General features: G+C 44.5%; 1 protein-coding gene across 1 annotated transcript; it reads right to left on the reverse strand.

Moving 5' to 3' along the window:
• Nucleotides 1–3,142: 3,142 nt before the first annotated feature.
• Nucleotides 3,143–16,375, reverse strand: LOC141103005 (pyruvate dehydrogenase E1 component subunit beta, mitochondrial-like). The gene is made up of 7 exons (XM_073592119.1): nt 16,340–16,375; nt 14,556–14,591; nt 14,186–14,474; nt 13,982–14,089; nt 8,138–8,229; nt 5,386–5,527; nt 3,143–3,688 (listed from the first exon to the last, which is right to left on the reverse strand). The coding sequence occupies exons 1-7, from the start codon at nt 16,358–16,360 to the stop codon at nt 3,540–3,542; spliced, it is 837 nt and encodes a 278-aa protein (XP_073448220.1). The 5' UTR covers nt 16,361–16,375; the 3' UTR covers nt 3,143–3,539.
• Nucleotides 16,376–16,606: the final 231 nt, after the last annotated feature.

Below are 16,606 nucleotides of genomic sequence, written 5' to 3' on the forward strand. Positions count from 1 at the left end.
CTCAAGGAGCTCCAGCTAGCGGTGAAATCCCTCCAGAGCGGCAAGACACCGGGACCGGATGGTTACCCGGCGGAATTCTATAAACAATATACAGAAGAAATCTTGCCTATCTACAGGGAGGTGTTGCTGAAAACATTTGAGAGTGGAGTTCTCCCCTCGTCTATGTCCGAGGCGGTAATTGTTGTCCTCCCTAAGCCTGGTAGGGATCCGGAGCTGTGTTCCTCCTACCGCCCAATCTCGTTACTAAACGTGGACCTCAAAATACTTGCCAAGGCCTTGGCGGGGCGCCTAAATTCAGTGATCACAGCTTTGATCCACCCGGACCAGTCCGGGTTTATGCCGGGCAGAGGGACAGACATAAACATACGCAGGCTCCTGACGCATTTGGATGCGGCACCGGAGGGCAGCCCGGGGGTAGTGGTGTCCTTGGACGCCGAGAAAGCGTTTGATTCCGTTGAATGGGAATACCTCTGGGCTGTCCTCCGGAAGTTCGGGTTCGGACCGACGTTTATTGGGTGGCTGCGCCTATTGTACGCCTCACCCAGGGCTAGGGTACGTACGAGTAATTCATTATCAAGGGAGTTTCCCCTGGGCCGGGGAACTAGACAGGGGTGTCCGCTGTCACCGGGGCTGTTTGCCCTGGCGGTGGAGCCCCTAGCGGCCAAAATTCGGGCAGAATCCGGGATCAGGGGGCTTCAAATGGGAGTGGTGGAGGAGAAAATATCCTTGTATGCAGATGACACCATCCTGTATTTGAATGATGTCTCCTCCTCACTCCCAGTGGCTCTGCGGTTGGTAGATGAATTTGGGTCCTTCTCGGGAGTTAGGATCAATTGGAGTAAATCTCTGATTTATCCCTTGAGCCCTAACAGACCTAGACCTCCTAGTCAGAGTCAATTGGTATGGGTAGATAGGTTTAAATATCTGGGGATTCAGATAGGAGGACCAGTGGCCCAGTATTTGGATCTCAACCTAAACCCCTTACTGGCGCAGTTCTCTAAAAAGTGCACTGAATGGAGGTCGCTCCCCCTGACGCCAGTGGGGAGAGTGAATTTAATTAAGATGGTATTCCTCCCAAAATTCCTCTATCTGTTTAGGAACAGCCCAGTACAGATACCGGCCTCCTACTTTGCCAAAATAAAAGCTATAATCACCTCCTTTCTGTGGTTGGGGAAGGTGCCCAGGTTGGCGCTGACTACTCTGCAGCTGACATTAGGACAAGGGGGGTTGGCTCTTCCGGACTTCCAGGCATACTATTGGGCGGCTATATTGGTGACAGCCCGATGGTGGTTCTCCCAGCCCAGGGATAACCCCGCAGTAACCCTAGAGGCTGCGATCCTGGGCTCATATGCCGCTCTCAGCAACCTGGTGTTCCGTGGACCCAAGGCCTACCCGAACTTGACGACCCCAATGCGCACTACCATTGCGGTCTGGCAGAAGGCCAGGGCGAGTTTTCGGTCTGCAGGTAAAATATCCCCTCACACACCTCTATGGGGCAACCCCAATCTTCCTCACTTACGAACGGTGCCGGACCCACAGGTCTGGGCAACTAAAGGTATAATGAATCTTAGACATCTGGTAACGGGGGGAAGGTTGATGACATTCCAGGAATTAAAAGGGAAATATGGACTGCCCAATTGGATGTTCTTTCGCTTCCTGCAGGTGAGGCACGCATTCCAGCATCAGTTTCCCGGGGGCATCAACCTTGAGTCAGACCCTGTGGAGAAGCTGCTCTCCACAAAAATTTTGGTAGCTCCTCTCTCGACAATATATTTTCATATAACAGCTGCCAGGCCCACAAAACTGGGGAAACTATTCCTAAAGTGGAAGGAGGACTTGCCCTCTCTCGAGGAGGAGGAGTGGAGACGTGTCTCTCTTCATACGTCTCCAGCTTGATCTCTGCCAGAGACCGGTTCCTGCAACTAAAATTCCTGCATAGGGCCTATTATACGCCACGCAAATTGGCAGTTATTTATCCAGACAGGTCTCCGGCTTGCCCGCGATGCGGAGATTTGGACGCCTCTTTTTTGCACATGACGTGGTCGTGTCCTAGATTGCGGGGGTATTGGGAGCAGGTCCTGGCGGACGTCAACCAGACAGTGGAGACTACGATTCCACTATGCCCACGTGCATTGCTGCTGAATGTATTGGTGGACTCTGGTGTAGGGAAATATGCCAAATTGTTTATAGCATTTGCCACATATTACGCCCGAAGGGAGATTCTGTTGAGATGGAAGTTGAGTGAGCCGCCTACCGTCAATGCCTGGAGAAAGACTCTAAATACTGTTTTGCCATTATATAAAATAACATATGTTAACAGGAATTGTCCGTCTAAATTTGATAAGATATGGTCTTCGTGGATCGACTCCTGGGGATCTCTCCCATTGGAGGTCTCTCCACCTAGCCCTGGTTTGGATCCGTAGATCAGACTGGTAGAGATCTAATGCATGCCAATTTACGAAAGGCTATTGCTGGTGGGCTTCCATTCTCCCCTCCCTCTTCCCGGTCCCTCTCCCCCTCCCTTCCCATATGATCCTGTCGGTCTCCCCCCCCCCCCCCCCCCAGATGCTCATTCTGTAATAATTAGTTAGAGTAAGGGGATCTCCCCCTTCGACAGAGAATCACTGCTAAATCCTGAATAATTCAACAATTGTCTGACCCTTTGGACATATCTACTGGTAATGCAAATACCTATGTGATGATTTCAATTGATGTAATACACTAACGTTCCTTCTTTTTCACTTGTATGATGCACTGTACACTGACGTGTTTGTTTCGATTGCAATAAAATTTACCTTTGTAAAAAAAAAAAAAAAAAAAGGTAGAAGCTGATTGGCTACCATGCACAGCTGCACCAGATTCTGCTCTCTCCAATTTTAGCAAGTCAACCCTCATAGTATGGACTATCCCACCACCTCCTATGTCAGATTTAGATAGATCTAAATAGACAGATTTAGCTGGTACAAACAGGTACATGAATGTCACACACAATAACAATTTCAGTGCAGAGTGTCTACAAAACTCTTTATGAATTCCTCCCATACTTCTCAATCAACTGCATCAAAGAAAAAAGCTGTCAAGGGCCAAGTTGTACTCAGCCATAGTGATGTGGAGAAACCTTTACAGTAAAATAATACAAGACTCAAAGAAACAAATAGTGGATTTTATTGTGGTAGGAAGGAACAATGTGTGTATTCCTTCATTGTCAGGACAGTTAGAGAGAGAAGCCATTTTATACAGAAGTACTTGAGTTACTCTAATAAATATTGTCCATCTTTTAAAACATCTCTCACTATAAGGAGGACAGATTGGATGGAGTGTTGGAAGAGGCGATGCTGCCGCTGGATAAAGCCCCCAATACAGGAACACCCTCCAGGATTTAACCGGTTTGTCCTTTACCCGGCATAGAATGAAATGCTTTCTTCCTATAAAACATTTTTCCAGGGACGTAAAATAGAACATAGATGTCAGGACACCTAGGTTTTAGAATGACATGTAAATGACCTTTAAATGACTTTTTATATACAGTATATACACATTTAGATAAGATTTAGAGTCTTTTTCACTGCAAATATGATATCCTTTACTTGGGGTGTGCAGTTTTCTTCCAAGGTCTTGGCATAAGGCATGGGAAGATCAGCTCCAGTTACACGGAACACAGGAGAATCCAGGTAATTGAATGCAGGACCTAGAAAAGATTAATAAATAAATATGGTATCTTAAGACAAGACAATTGACACCGACATAAAATGTAAATTCCATGGAAGGAAGGAAGGAAAAAAAAAAAAAAAAGGGGGTGGGCTTCACAGTGACTGATCACTTTGATAGCCAACCAGAGGCCATCACAGCAATCAGGTGACCTGGAACCAGCCGCTCCGAGTCCTGATCGTTAGAACGGGGCTCTCGGTGAGATCCCGGTCTCTGTGCTGGGAGCGGGCCATGGGAGATACAAATATGCCGCATATTTGTGTAAAGTGGGCAGGAAGGGGTTAAGCAAACACTTCACACTGCTACTGGAAAAGGCCATAACCTCTTGGCTTTATCAGCAGTGGAGCTGTGAAAGGTGGTGCTTGATCTGTATTTTATGAGTCAGTGGCATTAAATAAATATCTAGCTTAAATAATATCTAGCTATTACAGCAGATAAACAAAAATTGATTGCCAGGATGGTAATTTTCCCCTGCAGCCACCTGCGTGGCTTGGCCCTTTCTTCATCATCATGACGCTGTTATAGAGATGATGAAGGCTGAGGTTCATATAAGGGAAAAAAAAAAAGAGAGAGACGATCGTTCTGAATGTAGGCAAGAGACTCCATCCTGCAGATACTAAATCTTGTGTGACACTTTGAATGACAAGTTATTGTTTGGTTTTATTTCTGTAATAAGGGACAGCTCAGAAATGTTACCATGCAATGAAATAATTACTTACTGGGTGAAGTGAATAGACAATGCAGGTTTGTAGGCTCCCAAGACACAATCAAATATATAAGTTAGCAAGTGGGAAATGCATCAAGGGTTCTGTGTATATCTGTGTGCACTCACACATCTCATCATAGATCTATCAATCCATTTATCTTCAAACACTCAAACATGTGTGGAAGTGCACACAGCTTTAGTAGTAGAGGTCGACTGATATGGGTTTTTCCCTGGCCGATATTTAGAATTCAGGGCGGCCGATATATGATGCCCATTTTTGCAGCCACTTTTTGTGGACGATTTTTCCTTTTTTTTGGCAGGTGATACTGGTTGCCACTGATAGGTGACACTGGTTGCCACTGATAGGTGACACTGGTTGCCACTGATGGGTGGCACTGGCAGGTTTCACACTGAGCAGATTTGTCAGTTACACTATATGTAACTGAATGCAGAGAGAGACCAGCTGTCAGAATTCAGCGGTGATGTCGGGGTGGGCGGGACCCTGCAGCTAACACCAGACAATGATTGGGCTGCTTAAGAAAGGGGCAGGGCCACATACACGTAGCGGCCTGCCCAGATCCCATTGGCTGGTGTTTGATAGCTGCTGGGTCCCACCCACCCCCGACATCACCGCTGAATTCTGACAGCTTCTCTCTCGCTGCATTCAGTTGCAATTGTCAGTTTCACACACTGAGCAGCAAAACTGCCAGTGGAGTGTGAGGAAGGGAGGAGTGCAGTCAGTAATCGGCCAAATTTGCACCAGAAAGAAAAAAAAGGCAAACCTCTATTTAGTGGGTCAGTAGAATAGCATGTGTGAAATGGAGAACGCAAAAACAATTCCAATAAATCTATAAATAAATAAAAGTATTAGTGCCACGCTTTACTCCAGCTGGTATAGATAGCGGCACCATGATGTGTATTAGGAGACCTTTTCAGAGACATGTAAATACACATCTTCATTGTAGTCTTACCTTCCATAATCCTGGCACAGATTTCAGCTCCTACACCAAACTGAGGCCACCCTCCCTCGATTGTGACCAGATGGTTGGTCTTCACAATGCTGGCCTCTATAGTTTCAATGTCCATTGGTTGGATTGTGCGTAAGTTGATGACCTACAAAAAGGACAAGGATTTAAGGCCTCATGCACACAGGACATTTATTTTTATTTACCTCTCCTAGAAGCCAGCAGCGTTTTTTGCAGAAAAAAATGCCTGACGTTTGTGAAAGTGTCTAAGCTTTTACAGGCATCAAGCTCTTGGAACATTAATTCATTTCATTGGCCAGAATAATTAAATTTATTCAGGCCAGTGAGATGAATTAATGCTCAAGCACTAGCTTTTAGGCGCGTTTAGCAGAAGCAAGTGTTTTTTCTGCCCAAACGCTGCTGCTCCTGGACACACCAGTAATGGGTTTTTTCCCCTCTATAAGCCTCTAAAAGCTCCTGCCACTAAATGCTGCTAAAAGCCTATGTGTGCTTGGAGACACAGACCAACATGGAGGGGTGTTTAGATGCAGGAAAACAAAAAAAAAAAAACACACCCACACCAGATGCCCCTAGAAGCAGCTGTTCCTAGATTGTAAGCTCTAATGAGCAGGGCCCTCTGATTCTTCCTGTATTGAATTGTACTGTCTGCCCTCATGTTGTAAAGCGCTGTGCAAACTGTTGCTGCTATATAAATCCTGTATTATAATAATAACATCCAGTGTTCATGAGGCCTTAAAGTTATAGTAACAAGTGCTACAACTGTATGTTACAGAAAATATTTTAGCTTTACCACAAAAGCACATGATGTACAGTACTGTGCAAAAGTTTTAGACAAAATCAATGATAGTATATACTAGGGAGTCCCATGTGTGAGCCACTAATGTTCACAAACTACATAATAATGATAACTAATGTAATGCAAATTAAGAATGCTTTCAGGAATAAAAAGTGTTTATAGTTTAACACTTAACAAAATTGAAAGTAAATGAACAGAAGAGAAATCCAAATTTGGTATGACTACTCTTTGGCTTTAAACAGCATCAATTCTTCTCGGTACACACAGTGCGCAGTTTTTGAAGGAATTGGGCAGGTAGGTTGTTGGAGAACACAGGCTGCCGCAATTCTTTCAGTCTTATCACAGTCTAAGCAACCTGATATCAAAAGTTTATTACTTTTTACAAATTTTTCTAGTAACATTTTTTATTTTATTTTTTTCTTCAATTACAATACTGTTCTATGACCTATTGACTATACATTTACAATGTATCACTTACTGTATATTTGATATGCAATATTCTCTTGTATCACCATATTTTTCTAAATAAAAAGTTTGTATACAAAAATCCTTCAGTCTTTTCATGTTAACCCATGACAGACTTGATGTTGAGATCAGGGCTCTGTGGGGGCAAACTATCTCCTTGTTCTTCTTTACACTGAAGACAGTTATGTTTTCTATATTTCCATTTTCACTTTTATGTCGTTTTTATGTTTCCATGCATAGGACGTGGAATCAAGGGTTTGCATGAAAACATAGGAACTGGGGTGCAGAAAAATGGCAGCAGGTGCTCTGGACTGATGAGTCAAAATGTGAAATATTTGGGTGTAGTGGGAGGCAGTTTGTTCGGAAGGACTGGAGAGCGGTACAATAATGAGTGTCTGCAGGGAAGAGGGAAGCATGGTGGAGGTTCCTGCAGGTTTGGGGCTGCATTTCTGCAAAAGGAGTTGGAGATTTGGTCAGGATCAATGGTGAGAAATACAGTCAGATACTTATCCATCATGCTATACCATTAGGGAGGTGTGTGATTGGCCCCACATTTATTCTGCAGCAGGATAACGACCCCAAACATACAGCCAATGTCATTAGGAACTGTCTTCACCGTAAAGAAGAACAAGGAGTCTGAAAAGACAGAAGGCTCTGAGGCAGCCTACATCCACAGAAGATCTGTGGTTAGTTGCCCATGTTGTTTGGAGCAACCTACCTGCCGAGTACTTTCAAAAAAAAAAAAGTTTGCATGCGTACCTAGAAGAATTGATGCAGTTTTAAAGACAAAAGGGGGGGTCACACCAAATACTGGATTTGAATTCTCTTCCATTCATTTACTTTCAATTTTGTCAATTGATAAGAAACTATAAACACTTCTATTTCTGAAAGTATTCTTAAAGTGTTACTAAACCCACAGCAGTAAAATCAGTCTGTATAACAAACATGGTTTGCTGCATATACAAACTGTGGAAGGGGTTAATCTTTGGCCATCTGTAAAAAGGCTGTTTGATCCTGTCTTCTCTGATCATCCCTTTTTCCACAGTCCCCAAGCCATCTCTGGATAGTACAGAGGTTAGGGGGACAAGCTGCACATGCTCGGTTTGGTGTGTATTGCTAGGGAGTTTGTTTTTCTTGGGGAGAGTGCATGTGATCAGCACAGGGCCAATCAGCACTGTCGAGACAGAGGGTCAGGGGTCATGCAGCCTCATAGGACGGTCATGGGAGAATGAAAACTCCTCCTACAAGACTGCTCAAACTGCTAATGGGAAAAAAGGTATTTAGCAGTTTCTATTTACTAAAATAATCACATTTCCATGTTCTGTGTACTGTAGGAGACCAGATATAGTGAATGCAGGCTCCTGGGTTTAGTAACACTTCACAGCATATTTTTCACGCCTTTTTAGAACTGAATCTTTTGGTTATAATAAACGCTTATAAAAATGCTCATTTATGCAGATATTGTTACGTTCTTACCTCACAATCAATCCCTTCCTTTGCCAGCACAGTGGCAGCCTCTATACAGTGACCCACAGGACGAGAGTGAGCGACCACAGTGATCTGACTGCCTGTAGATACAGCAAAGACATGTGATACATACAATGTATACAGTTCTTATTTTGTTAGCACTGCTCATGCCTAGACTTCCAAGCCACCAGCAACCTCCCCCCTTCACAATGATCCAAATGAAACTTCCAGTGGCGGTCTAAGCTGAGACAGCGATCTCCCCGCCGATTGAAGGAAAGGGAGCTGGCTTTAGTGCACCAGAGATGTAAGAGGATTATCAAAGAGAAGAAAAGGCGGCACATTTATCTACATACTAATGCACTGCACTGGTGAGCGGCACCTTTTCTTATCTTTGATAATCCTTCCCATGACTGTAAATGCACACAGACAGTGGGGTTACTGTGACGGACCTGGCCGGGACAGAGGCTGTTGGAGAGGACTGGGTGCGGGCCTGTTGCCTTTTGATTATGGGCCCTAGCATTTGGGGGAATGGTGCTCTCTGTGAGCTGTATCCCTGGGGACCCTGGGGTTGGTGTTGCTTTGGATTCAGCTCCATGTCCCCCCAAAAACACACAGACTCTGGGAACCCTTTATATGCCATATTAGAATGGTGACTGATTTATACCGTTGGGACTCGTACTGTTAAATGCTAATGTCATCAATTCTGCTATAATGTGTTTATTGTAAATGTCTAGTGTGGCTCTAAGAGTCTTTTCACCCATTGTTGTTTGTGTTAATTAACTGCGTGAAGCTCGGTGACCAGAAGTCTGGGCGAAAGGTCATGTCTCAGTCACCTAGGCTGTATAAAGGATTAGATAATTAGCTCATGTTAATTAAGTTACAGTTGTATTGTTAGAGGAGGTTCCAACGGCATATAAAGTCTTGTAATTTTGATTCTAAATAAAGTGAGTTCATGGTAGCAACAAGCAAGTGTCGCCTTGTTTTGTGCTCAGAGAGGTTGGAATATCTGATATCTGTATACAGACTGGGAGGAAGTGGTATATGACGGAAGCACTCAAGCGGAGTGTGGGACGTTCCGTGACATTGGTGGCAAACAGCGGGAAAGCTTCCTACAGTCTGGGACATCCAAACTTCCATCTGGATCCAAGGTCCAGATAGCAGGAGAGGTACAGATACCAGCCGCAATGGATGAGGAATTCAGAAGGAGGTTGCGAGAGATGCAGATACAGCACAGAGGACCAGTATCAAAGCAGGTCCTGCTGGGATGGTGTGATTCTATTCGCTGCAAACTCTGGAAGGAAGCGCTAGCCCATGAGCAGCGACACCAGGGAAAAGTTCTCCCCTCCATCGAGGAAAGGTACTGGTCGCAGTACGGACTGCGGGTGCGGTTTTTGGGAGAAAAACCACACAAGAAGCAGACAGCTGAATTAAGCAGACTGGTCTGGGCAGAGATAAAGCTGGATGAGAGCTACAGAGCCCTCCGGTAGCATGTATCCCAAGCATGTCCCTGGATAGCGGATGACAGCCCAACGGAAGGCTTAAGCTACGGCGGCTTGGGACTGTTGTTTGTGAAGCTGACAGGGGACCCTAACTTTGGGAGTGATTTAGAGTGGCGGGTGGATGAAATCATGGATTTCAGAGAAGGGCTACTGAACATTGTGGAAGTGCACTGGGCACAGGAAGATTTGGAGTTTCTGGCCGTTCAGGAATGGGAGCTAGAGATCGCCTACAGACGGCTGCTAGACATTGCTCAGTGCCAGGGCTGGGCTCCCTTTGCCTGGGACTATCAGGAAATACCAGCTGACAACCCTGAAATCATGGCTGAAGAGTCGGCAATGTGGCAGAGCAATAGTGTGCTTTGCCAACCTGCCCCCGCAGCTATGGAGGCGGAGGTCTTATGGCAGATGCAGCAAGTGCTGACTGACCTTGATGATCCTGTTTCTGCATGGAATGATCTTGGATGGAGGAATGTGCCTGTCCAGCAGCATGCCAGAGAATCTGCAGTGGAAAATCTGGAGATTGCCATCCCCAAACCTGAAGTGCTGACAACAGGGCAGAGCTCTGCTAACCTCTGCCCAGCACTGATAGCATCTTCTGGATTCCATGGACAGGAGATGGGGAACCTCCACCCCAGACACCAGTTGCAGAGACAGGGGATTTGATAGACTTTTCTGCTGAGGAAGAACCATCGAGTGAGCCCCCAGCAGAAGAGTTGGGATTAGGGCCAAACTTCATTGCGCTCTGCTCAGCACTGATGGCATTTTCTGAGTTCCACGGACAGGAGATGGTGAACCTCTATCCACAGACACTAGTTATAGAGGTAGGGAATTTAATAGACTTTTCTGCTGAGGTAGAACAACCTGATGAGCCTCCAGCAGAAGAGCTGCTATTGGGGCTAAACTTCACTGTGCTCTGCCCCGCACCAACAGCAGTATCTGTGGAGTTACAGGGAACTTCCCCAGTTGAAGCACCGGCAACCGGGCAGAGTGCTACCAACCTCTGGCCATCACCTGCAACAACTACAGAGTTCCAGGGAAGTGGGGCAGTCGGCCTCCCTCCCCAACAGGTAGCCAGAGCAGATGGTGTGGGGTTTCCAGCAGAAGGGCTGGCAACAGGGCCGAGTACTGCTGGACTCTGCCCTCAACTAACAGGAGGTGGATTTCCTGTGAAGGTGGATGGGACTTCAGTCTCCACCTGTATACCCCAGGGATGCTAGGCAGTCGGCCCAGATCCCCAACAGCATGACAGAGTGAGCCCATTCCCCCTTTCTTCTCTCCAGCGGCAGAAAGGACTCAAGGGAGAAGGGCCAGTCCAGGGCTCTCCCCAGCGGCAGATATGTTCTCTGAGAGAGGCAGAGGTTGGCTGCGTGAGTAATACTCTGTTTGGAACAATTTGTTTGGGGTACTGTGTGGGTACAGGCAGTAGAGGACTGGAACTACTGACTAACTTCGGAGTCAACCCGTCTGGGGTCTCCTCCTGTGTTAGTCTCCTGCCGAAAGGGGAGAAATGTGACGGACCTGGCCGGGACAGAGGCTGTTGGAGAGGACTGGGTGCGGGCCTGTTGCCTTTTGATTATGGGCCCTAGCATTTGGGGGAATGGTGCTCTCTGTGAGCTGTATGCCTGGGGACCCTGGGGTTGGTGTTGCTTTGGATTCAGCTCCATGTCCCCCCAAAAACACACAGACTCTGGGAACCCTTTATATGCCATATTAGAATGGTGACTGATTTATACCGTTGGGACTCGTACTGTTAAATGCTAATGTCATCAATTCTGCTATAATGTGTTTATTGTAAATAAGTCTAGTGTGGCTCTAAGAGTCTTTTCACCCATTGTTGTTTGTGTTAATTAACTGTGTGAAGCTCGGTGACCACAAGTCTGGGCGAAAGGTCATGTCTCAGTCACCTAGGCTGTATAAAGGATTAGATAATTAGCTCATGTTAATTAAGTTACAGTTGTATTGTTAGAGGAGGTTCCAACGGCATATAAAGTCTTGTAATTTTGATTCTAAATAAAGTGAGTTCATGGTAGCAACAAGCAAGTGTCGCCTTGTTTTGTGCTCAGAGAGGTTGGAATATCTGATATCTGTATACAGACTGGGAGGAAGTGGTATATGACGGAAGCACTCAAGCAGAGTGTGGGACGTTCCGTGACAGTTACTATCCAGCAGTTTTCACTTTTGATCTGGTGAGATTTTTCTACTACCAGGAATAAGAGGTAGAGGTCTGGCGGAGGGAGCAGATAAAGGCTGTGGCTAGAACACTCTAAGGGCTCATTAACACTTGCTTTGACTTCACAAAGCGCATACCGCTTCAACATGCATTTATGATGTGGTTTTGATGCTTCGGTGGTGCTTTAATGAAGCTTCAGTGAAGTGTCGGACATGTTTCCGTAAAGCTCTTTTGAAGCCTGTGTGTGTTATTCTCACACAAATTTCTCCAAAGCAAAGCTGAATTAAAGAATCTCAAAAGCCGCTGGTGCTTCAAACAAGCTTTGTCAGAGTTCTAGGAAGGCTTTCAGGACAGTTTGAAGCACCACTAAAGCAACAAGGGTTATCATTTTTGAAGTCAAAGCAAATGCAAGGTGTAAACAGGACTGTAAGCTAACCATTTTATTTAGGGACCGTGGTTTTGACTGGTGTTCAGAGAGCTTTAACAAAGCGTGTCCAAAGCCTTGTTTTGAAGCAAGTGTAAACTAGCCCTAACAAAGAAAAGAGAACGGCGCCCTCTAAATGCAGCGTGTTTTACAATAGGTTTAATGTAAATGGAATAAAAACACTCACATGGGAGCAGCAATTTTCCAGCGTTTTTACTAGAAATACATATAGAAAAAACGGGTCATTTGACACTGGTCTGAACCTTCAAAGGGATATTTGTCTGCGGGTGTTCAATATACCACCTAACTTTGTATTTGCGAGTGTTTGCATAAGCCAGATAATGAAGTAAGCTTCCACTGAAGCCTACTCACACGGGCCTTGGTAAGGGAAGGGATTTTACCCCCCCATTCATCTGCTCTCCCCACAAAAAGCTCACCTATTCAACAGAGCTGCTGCATTACACTCTTCTACTCTCCATAACCGTTTCCATACCAGGGGACTTCCATTACTATTCAAGACTACTCCTGCAGCCACCCGTGTATAAATTAGTCTGCTCCCCCTTTGTCATTGTATCAGGGCAGGTACTGTATCATTTGGTGTACTAACCAATACTGCTCTCTATGAACTGAAGATTATTTAGCTTATTGAAATTTATTACAGTCGACCACCTGCATTATTTTTCTTTAGTTTGTACTGTTAGCTGCCAATAGTGGGTGAATGTTTGATTGACCGAGGGGTGTTGTTCGTGGTGATTACCTATTCCATGATAACGTTAACATAAATTTTAAATTCTATGGTGGAGGTATTGTGGTATCTCATATTTATTGTGGGTGGAATTGATTTTTTATCCCCAATAAAGAATCCTGTTTACTATATTTGATGGGTGTTCCCCTCTATAGAATCCTTTTCCCAGCCCCTTGGGGTTCCTTCTCCTGCCTTTTTCCCGTCCCCTTTTTTTTTGTTTATGTTATTTGAAATACAGTAGTTCATCTGCATAGTCCCCGAATGGTGTTTAATTCACGGGCCGATGGGAACGATCATCAAATCCTGTGGCTGTCTGGTCGTACTGCATGCCCACAGCGCTTCTGGGAGGCTGGGATGAAGATCGTGGATGCTCCGTGATGTCGTCACATCCGGGAACGGGGTCGGCAGGCAGTGCTTCGCGTTTGGAGCATGCGTGCTCCTTCCTCAGGCTCATGTGCCCGGATGTGACATCACGGAGCATCCACGAGGTGAGTGTTTTTATTCCATTTACATTAAACATATTGTAAAACACGCTGCATTTAGAGGGCGCCGTTCTCTTCTTTGTTCGAGCCTCTTCTACCTTTTATGGACTGGCAGCCTTCTATATATTCAGCAACTATAATCCTTACATGGACGTATTTATTATGGATTTGTTTTGAAATACCCATGTTCACCACCAAGTTCCCCTCTCCCTGTTTATGTCCCCCTTTCAGCTACTAATATACAGCCACATCCAGAGTGTGCCATATTAACCCCTTGTTTTTAAACTAGTCCTAAGGGTGCAGTTTATCTCCATTCCCTTTACAGCGTGTGTCCAGTGTCCGGAGTGACAGACCTGCCACTACATTTAAGGATGTATGTAAATTTGTACAATAATTAACAAAAAATTAGTTAGAGTTTCTAACCCTACTGTTAAGGAAAGGTTTTGTAAAATCAGTGGCAGACACTGGATAACTTCCTATATAAGTAATGGGCAGAAATGGTATAATGGTATCCAGAAAAAAGAAGTGGGTACCTGGCCGTTCAATCTTTGCTTTACCAATAGGAACAACAAAGTCTTTAGACTGAGCTTCCTCGGACAGTTCGAATGGAACACCGTACATTAGTTCATTCTCCCAAAAAAAACCACTGTAAAAAAAAAAAAAAAAATACAATTTATAGGACCTCATCGAATCGATGAAGGGGAGTACTTGTCTGCCTGAATCCCTATAAATCTTCTCACCTGGATTATCATCTTGGATTGAAGCTTTCAGCAGACCCTTTGCATCTTCAGCATTCCAGGGACTCACGACCTTCAGTCCTGGACAGTGCCCATACCAGGCGGCAAAGCACTGAGAGTGCTGGGCAGCCACACCGGCCGATGCTCCGTTGGGTCCCCGGAAAACGATTGGAACAGGGACGCGCCCAGCTGACATGTAATAGGTCTTAGCAGCAGAACTAATGACTTGATCAATGGCTTGCATGGAGAAGTTAAATGTCATAAACTCACATATTGGCCTCAATCCAGCCTGTAGGAATAAAAAGAGAATTAATATACAAACATCTGCACCAAAGCAAATGGAGTCCAGTGATCTGTAATGGACACATACCATAGCAGCACCAACAGCGATACCTGCAAATCCCATCTATCAAAAAAAAAAAAAAGAAAAGAAAAAAAAAGTCAACATTTATACATCTGACATAGAATAAGAACATTACTTTTTGTCAGATTTTGATAAACCAGCTACACCAACACCCTAATTTAGCAGATGGCACAAAATTACAGTTTTACCTAGAAGTATGAAATGACTTCTGACGCAGACAGCTCTTGGTTATTCTACTTTATTTTAAGAAATGTAAAATGAACAAGATTTCCCCCAATAGTTTTCCAGGACAGCCTTCTAACGATCGATTCCTCAATCTATTTCCTCAAAATTATCAGAAAAGCAGATAAAAGCCCCTTCTGGCAACATCTTCCATTAATGCCAAGTGGAAGGAACTACAGAGTAAGAAACTAATTTAGCAAGAACATGGAAACCAATGACTGAGATATAGGGATGCTGTCCTGGAAGATTCCTGAGAAGACCCATTACTAATGAAACATTAAAGCCCAAGTTTAGTAGGGAATAAATCAATCAGCACAAGGGACATTACTTGCAATCAAGTAGGATGTGTCCCTTGTGCTCCTGTCTGCACTGTTAGCTGAAATTCTCCTTCATGGAGCAGCGAGTGTTAATAGAACTGAAGATGCTGCGACTGTCACGCCATCAAGAGTCCCTGACTACACCCGCCCTCCCTGCCAGCAATTCCATTCATAGAAGCCGTACTACAGCTCCTAAGAATGACATGTGATCTATGAATAGATGGACCTTTCCAGCAATCACCTGTCCTCCATTTACAGATCACGTGACACTAAGTTCTACTTTAGCAAAGGGAATGACATAGTGACATAGTGGTGGTGGGGGTGCCTTTACACATAGCAGTATAAATACAGCTGTTCTGTGAAGCCCTCAGAGGTTTGTTAGAGAACCTTAGTGAACAAACAGCATCATGAAGGCCAAGGAACACACCATACAGGTCAGGGATAAACTTGTGGAGAGGATAAAAGCAGGGTTCGTCTATAAAAAAAAAAAAAATCCCAAGCTTTAAACATCTCACGGAGCACTGTTCAATCCATAATCCGAAAATGAGAGCATGAATCAGAGAAGCCAAATACAGGGCAATCTTAGAAGAAGACCTGTAAAAGACCTGAGAATGGGGGGAGAGGTTCACCTTCCAGGAGGACAACGACCCTAAACATACAGCCAGAGCTACAATAGAATGGTTTACATGAAAGCATTATCATATAATAGAATGGCCCAGTCAAAGTCCAGACCTAACTTCAATTGAGAATCTGTGGCCCGACTTGAAAATTGCTGTTCACAGACATTTTCTATCCAATCTGATAGAGCTGGAGCTGTTTTTCAAAGAAGAATGGGCAAAAATTTCACTCTAGATGTGCAAATCTGGTAGAGACATCCCCAAAAAGACTTGCAGCTGTAATTGCAGTGAAAGGAGGTTCTACAAGAGTATTGACTCAGGGGGGCTGAATACAAATGTACCCCACACTTTTCACATATTTGTAAAAGATTTGGAAAACAAATGTATCATTTTCCTTCCACTTCACAATTATGTGCCACTTTGTGTTGGTCTATCAAATAAAATCTCAATAAAATACATTTCCGTGTTTGGTTGTAACATGACAAAATGTGGAAAATGTCAAGGGGTATGAATACTTTTTCAAGGCACGGTATCTGTGAACATGGCACAACTTCAGGGATTTGGAAGCACTCAGAGATGGAATCTGACCTGAGCAAAAAATGTTTTATCCAGTATACTTCTTACCACACATTACCTCAGATATAGGAGTATCCATAATCCGTTTGTCACCAAACTTCTTTCAAAGTCCCCGACTGATCTAAAGGAAAGAGGGGGAAACGTTACTGCATGGATTCCGAACTAAACACACTAAGCACCTTTTTTTTTGTTTAAAGTGAACCTGAACACAAAAAGTGCTGATAGAGAACACCTAGAAATGTTATTGTGTCTTGAAAGATTTACCCAAGTTCTTAAAGAGGAGTTCCACCCACGGGGTCCATTAAAAAAAAAAAAAATTAAAAGT

The sequence above is a fragment of the Aquarana catesbeiana genome, linkage group LG07 (genome assembly GCF_042186555.1).
Source record: "Aquarana catesbeiana isolate 2022-GZ linkage group LG07, ASM4218655v1, whole genome shotgun sequence".
Lineage (NCBI taxonomy): Eukaryota > Metazoa > Chordata > Amphibia > Anura > Ranidae > Aquarana > Aquarana catesbeiana.

Bases quoted from the DNA above. Each gene is read 5' to 3' on its own strand.
- LOC141103005 (XM_073592119.1), bottom strand. From the start codon at position 16,360: ATGGATACTCCTATATCTGAG. The intron at 14,475-14,555 runs GTATGTGTCCAT...TTATTCCTACAG, and splicing joins TCGCTGTTGGTGCTGCTATG to GCTGGATTGAGGCCAATATG. The intron at 3,689-5,385 runs GTAAGACTACAA...AATCTTTTCTAG, and splicing joins CTGTGCCAGGATTATGGAAG to GTCCTGCATTCAATTACCTG.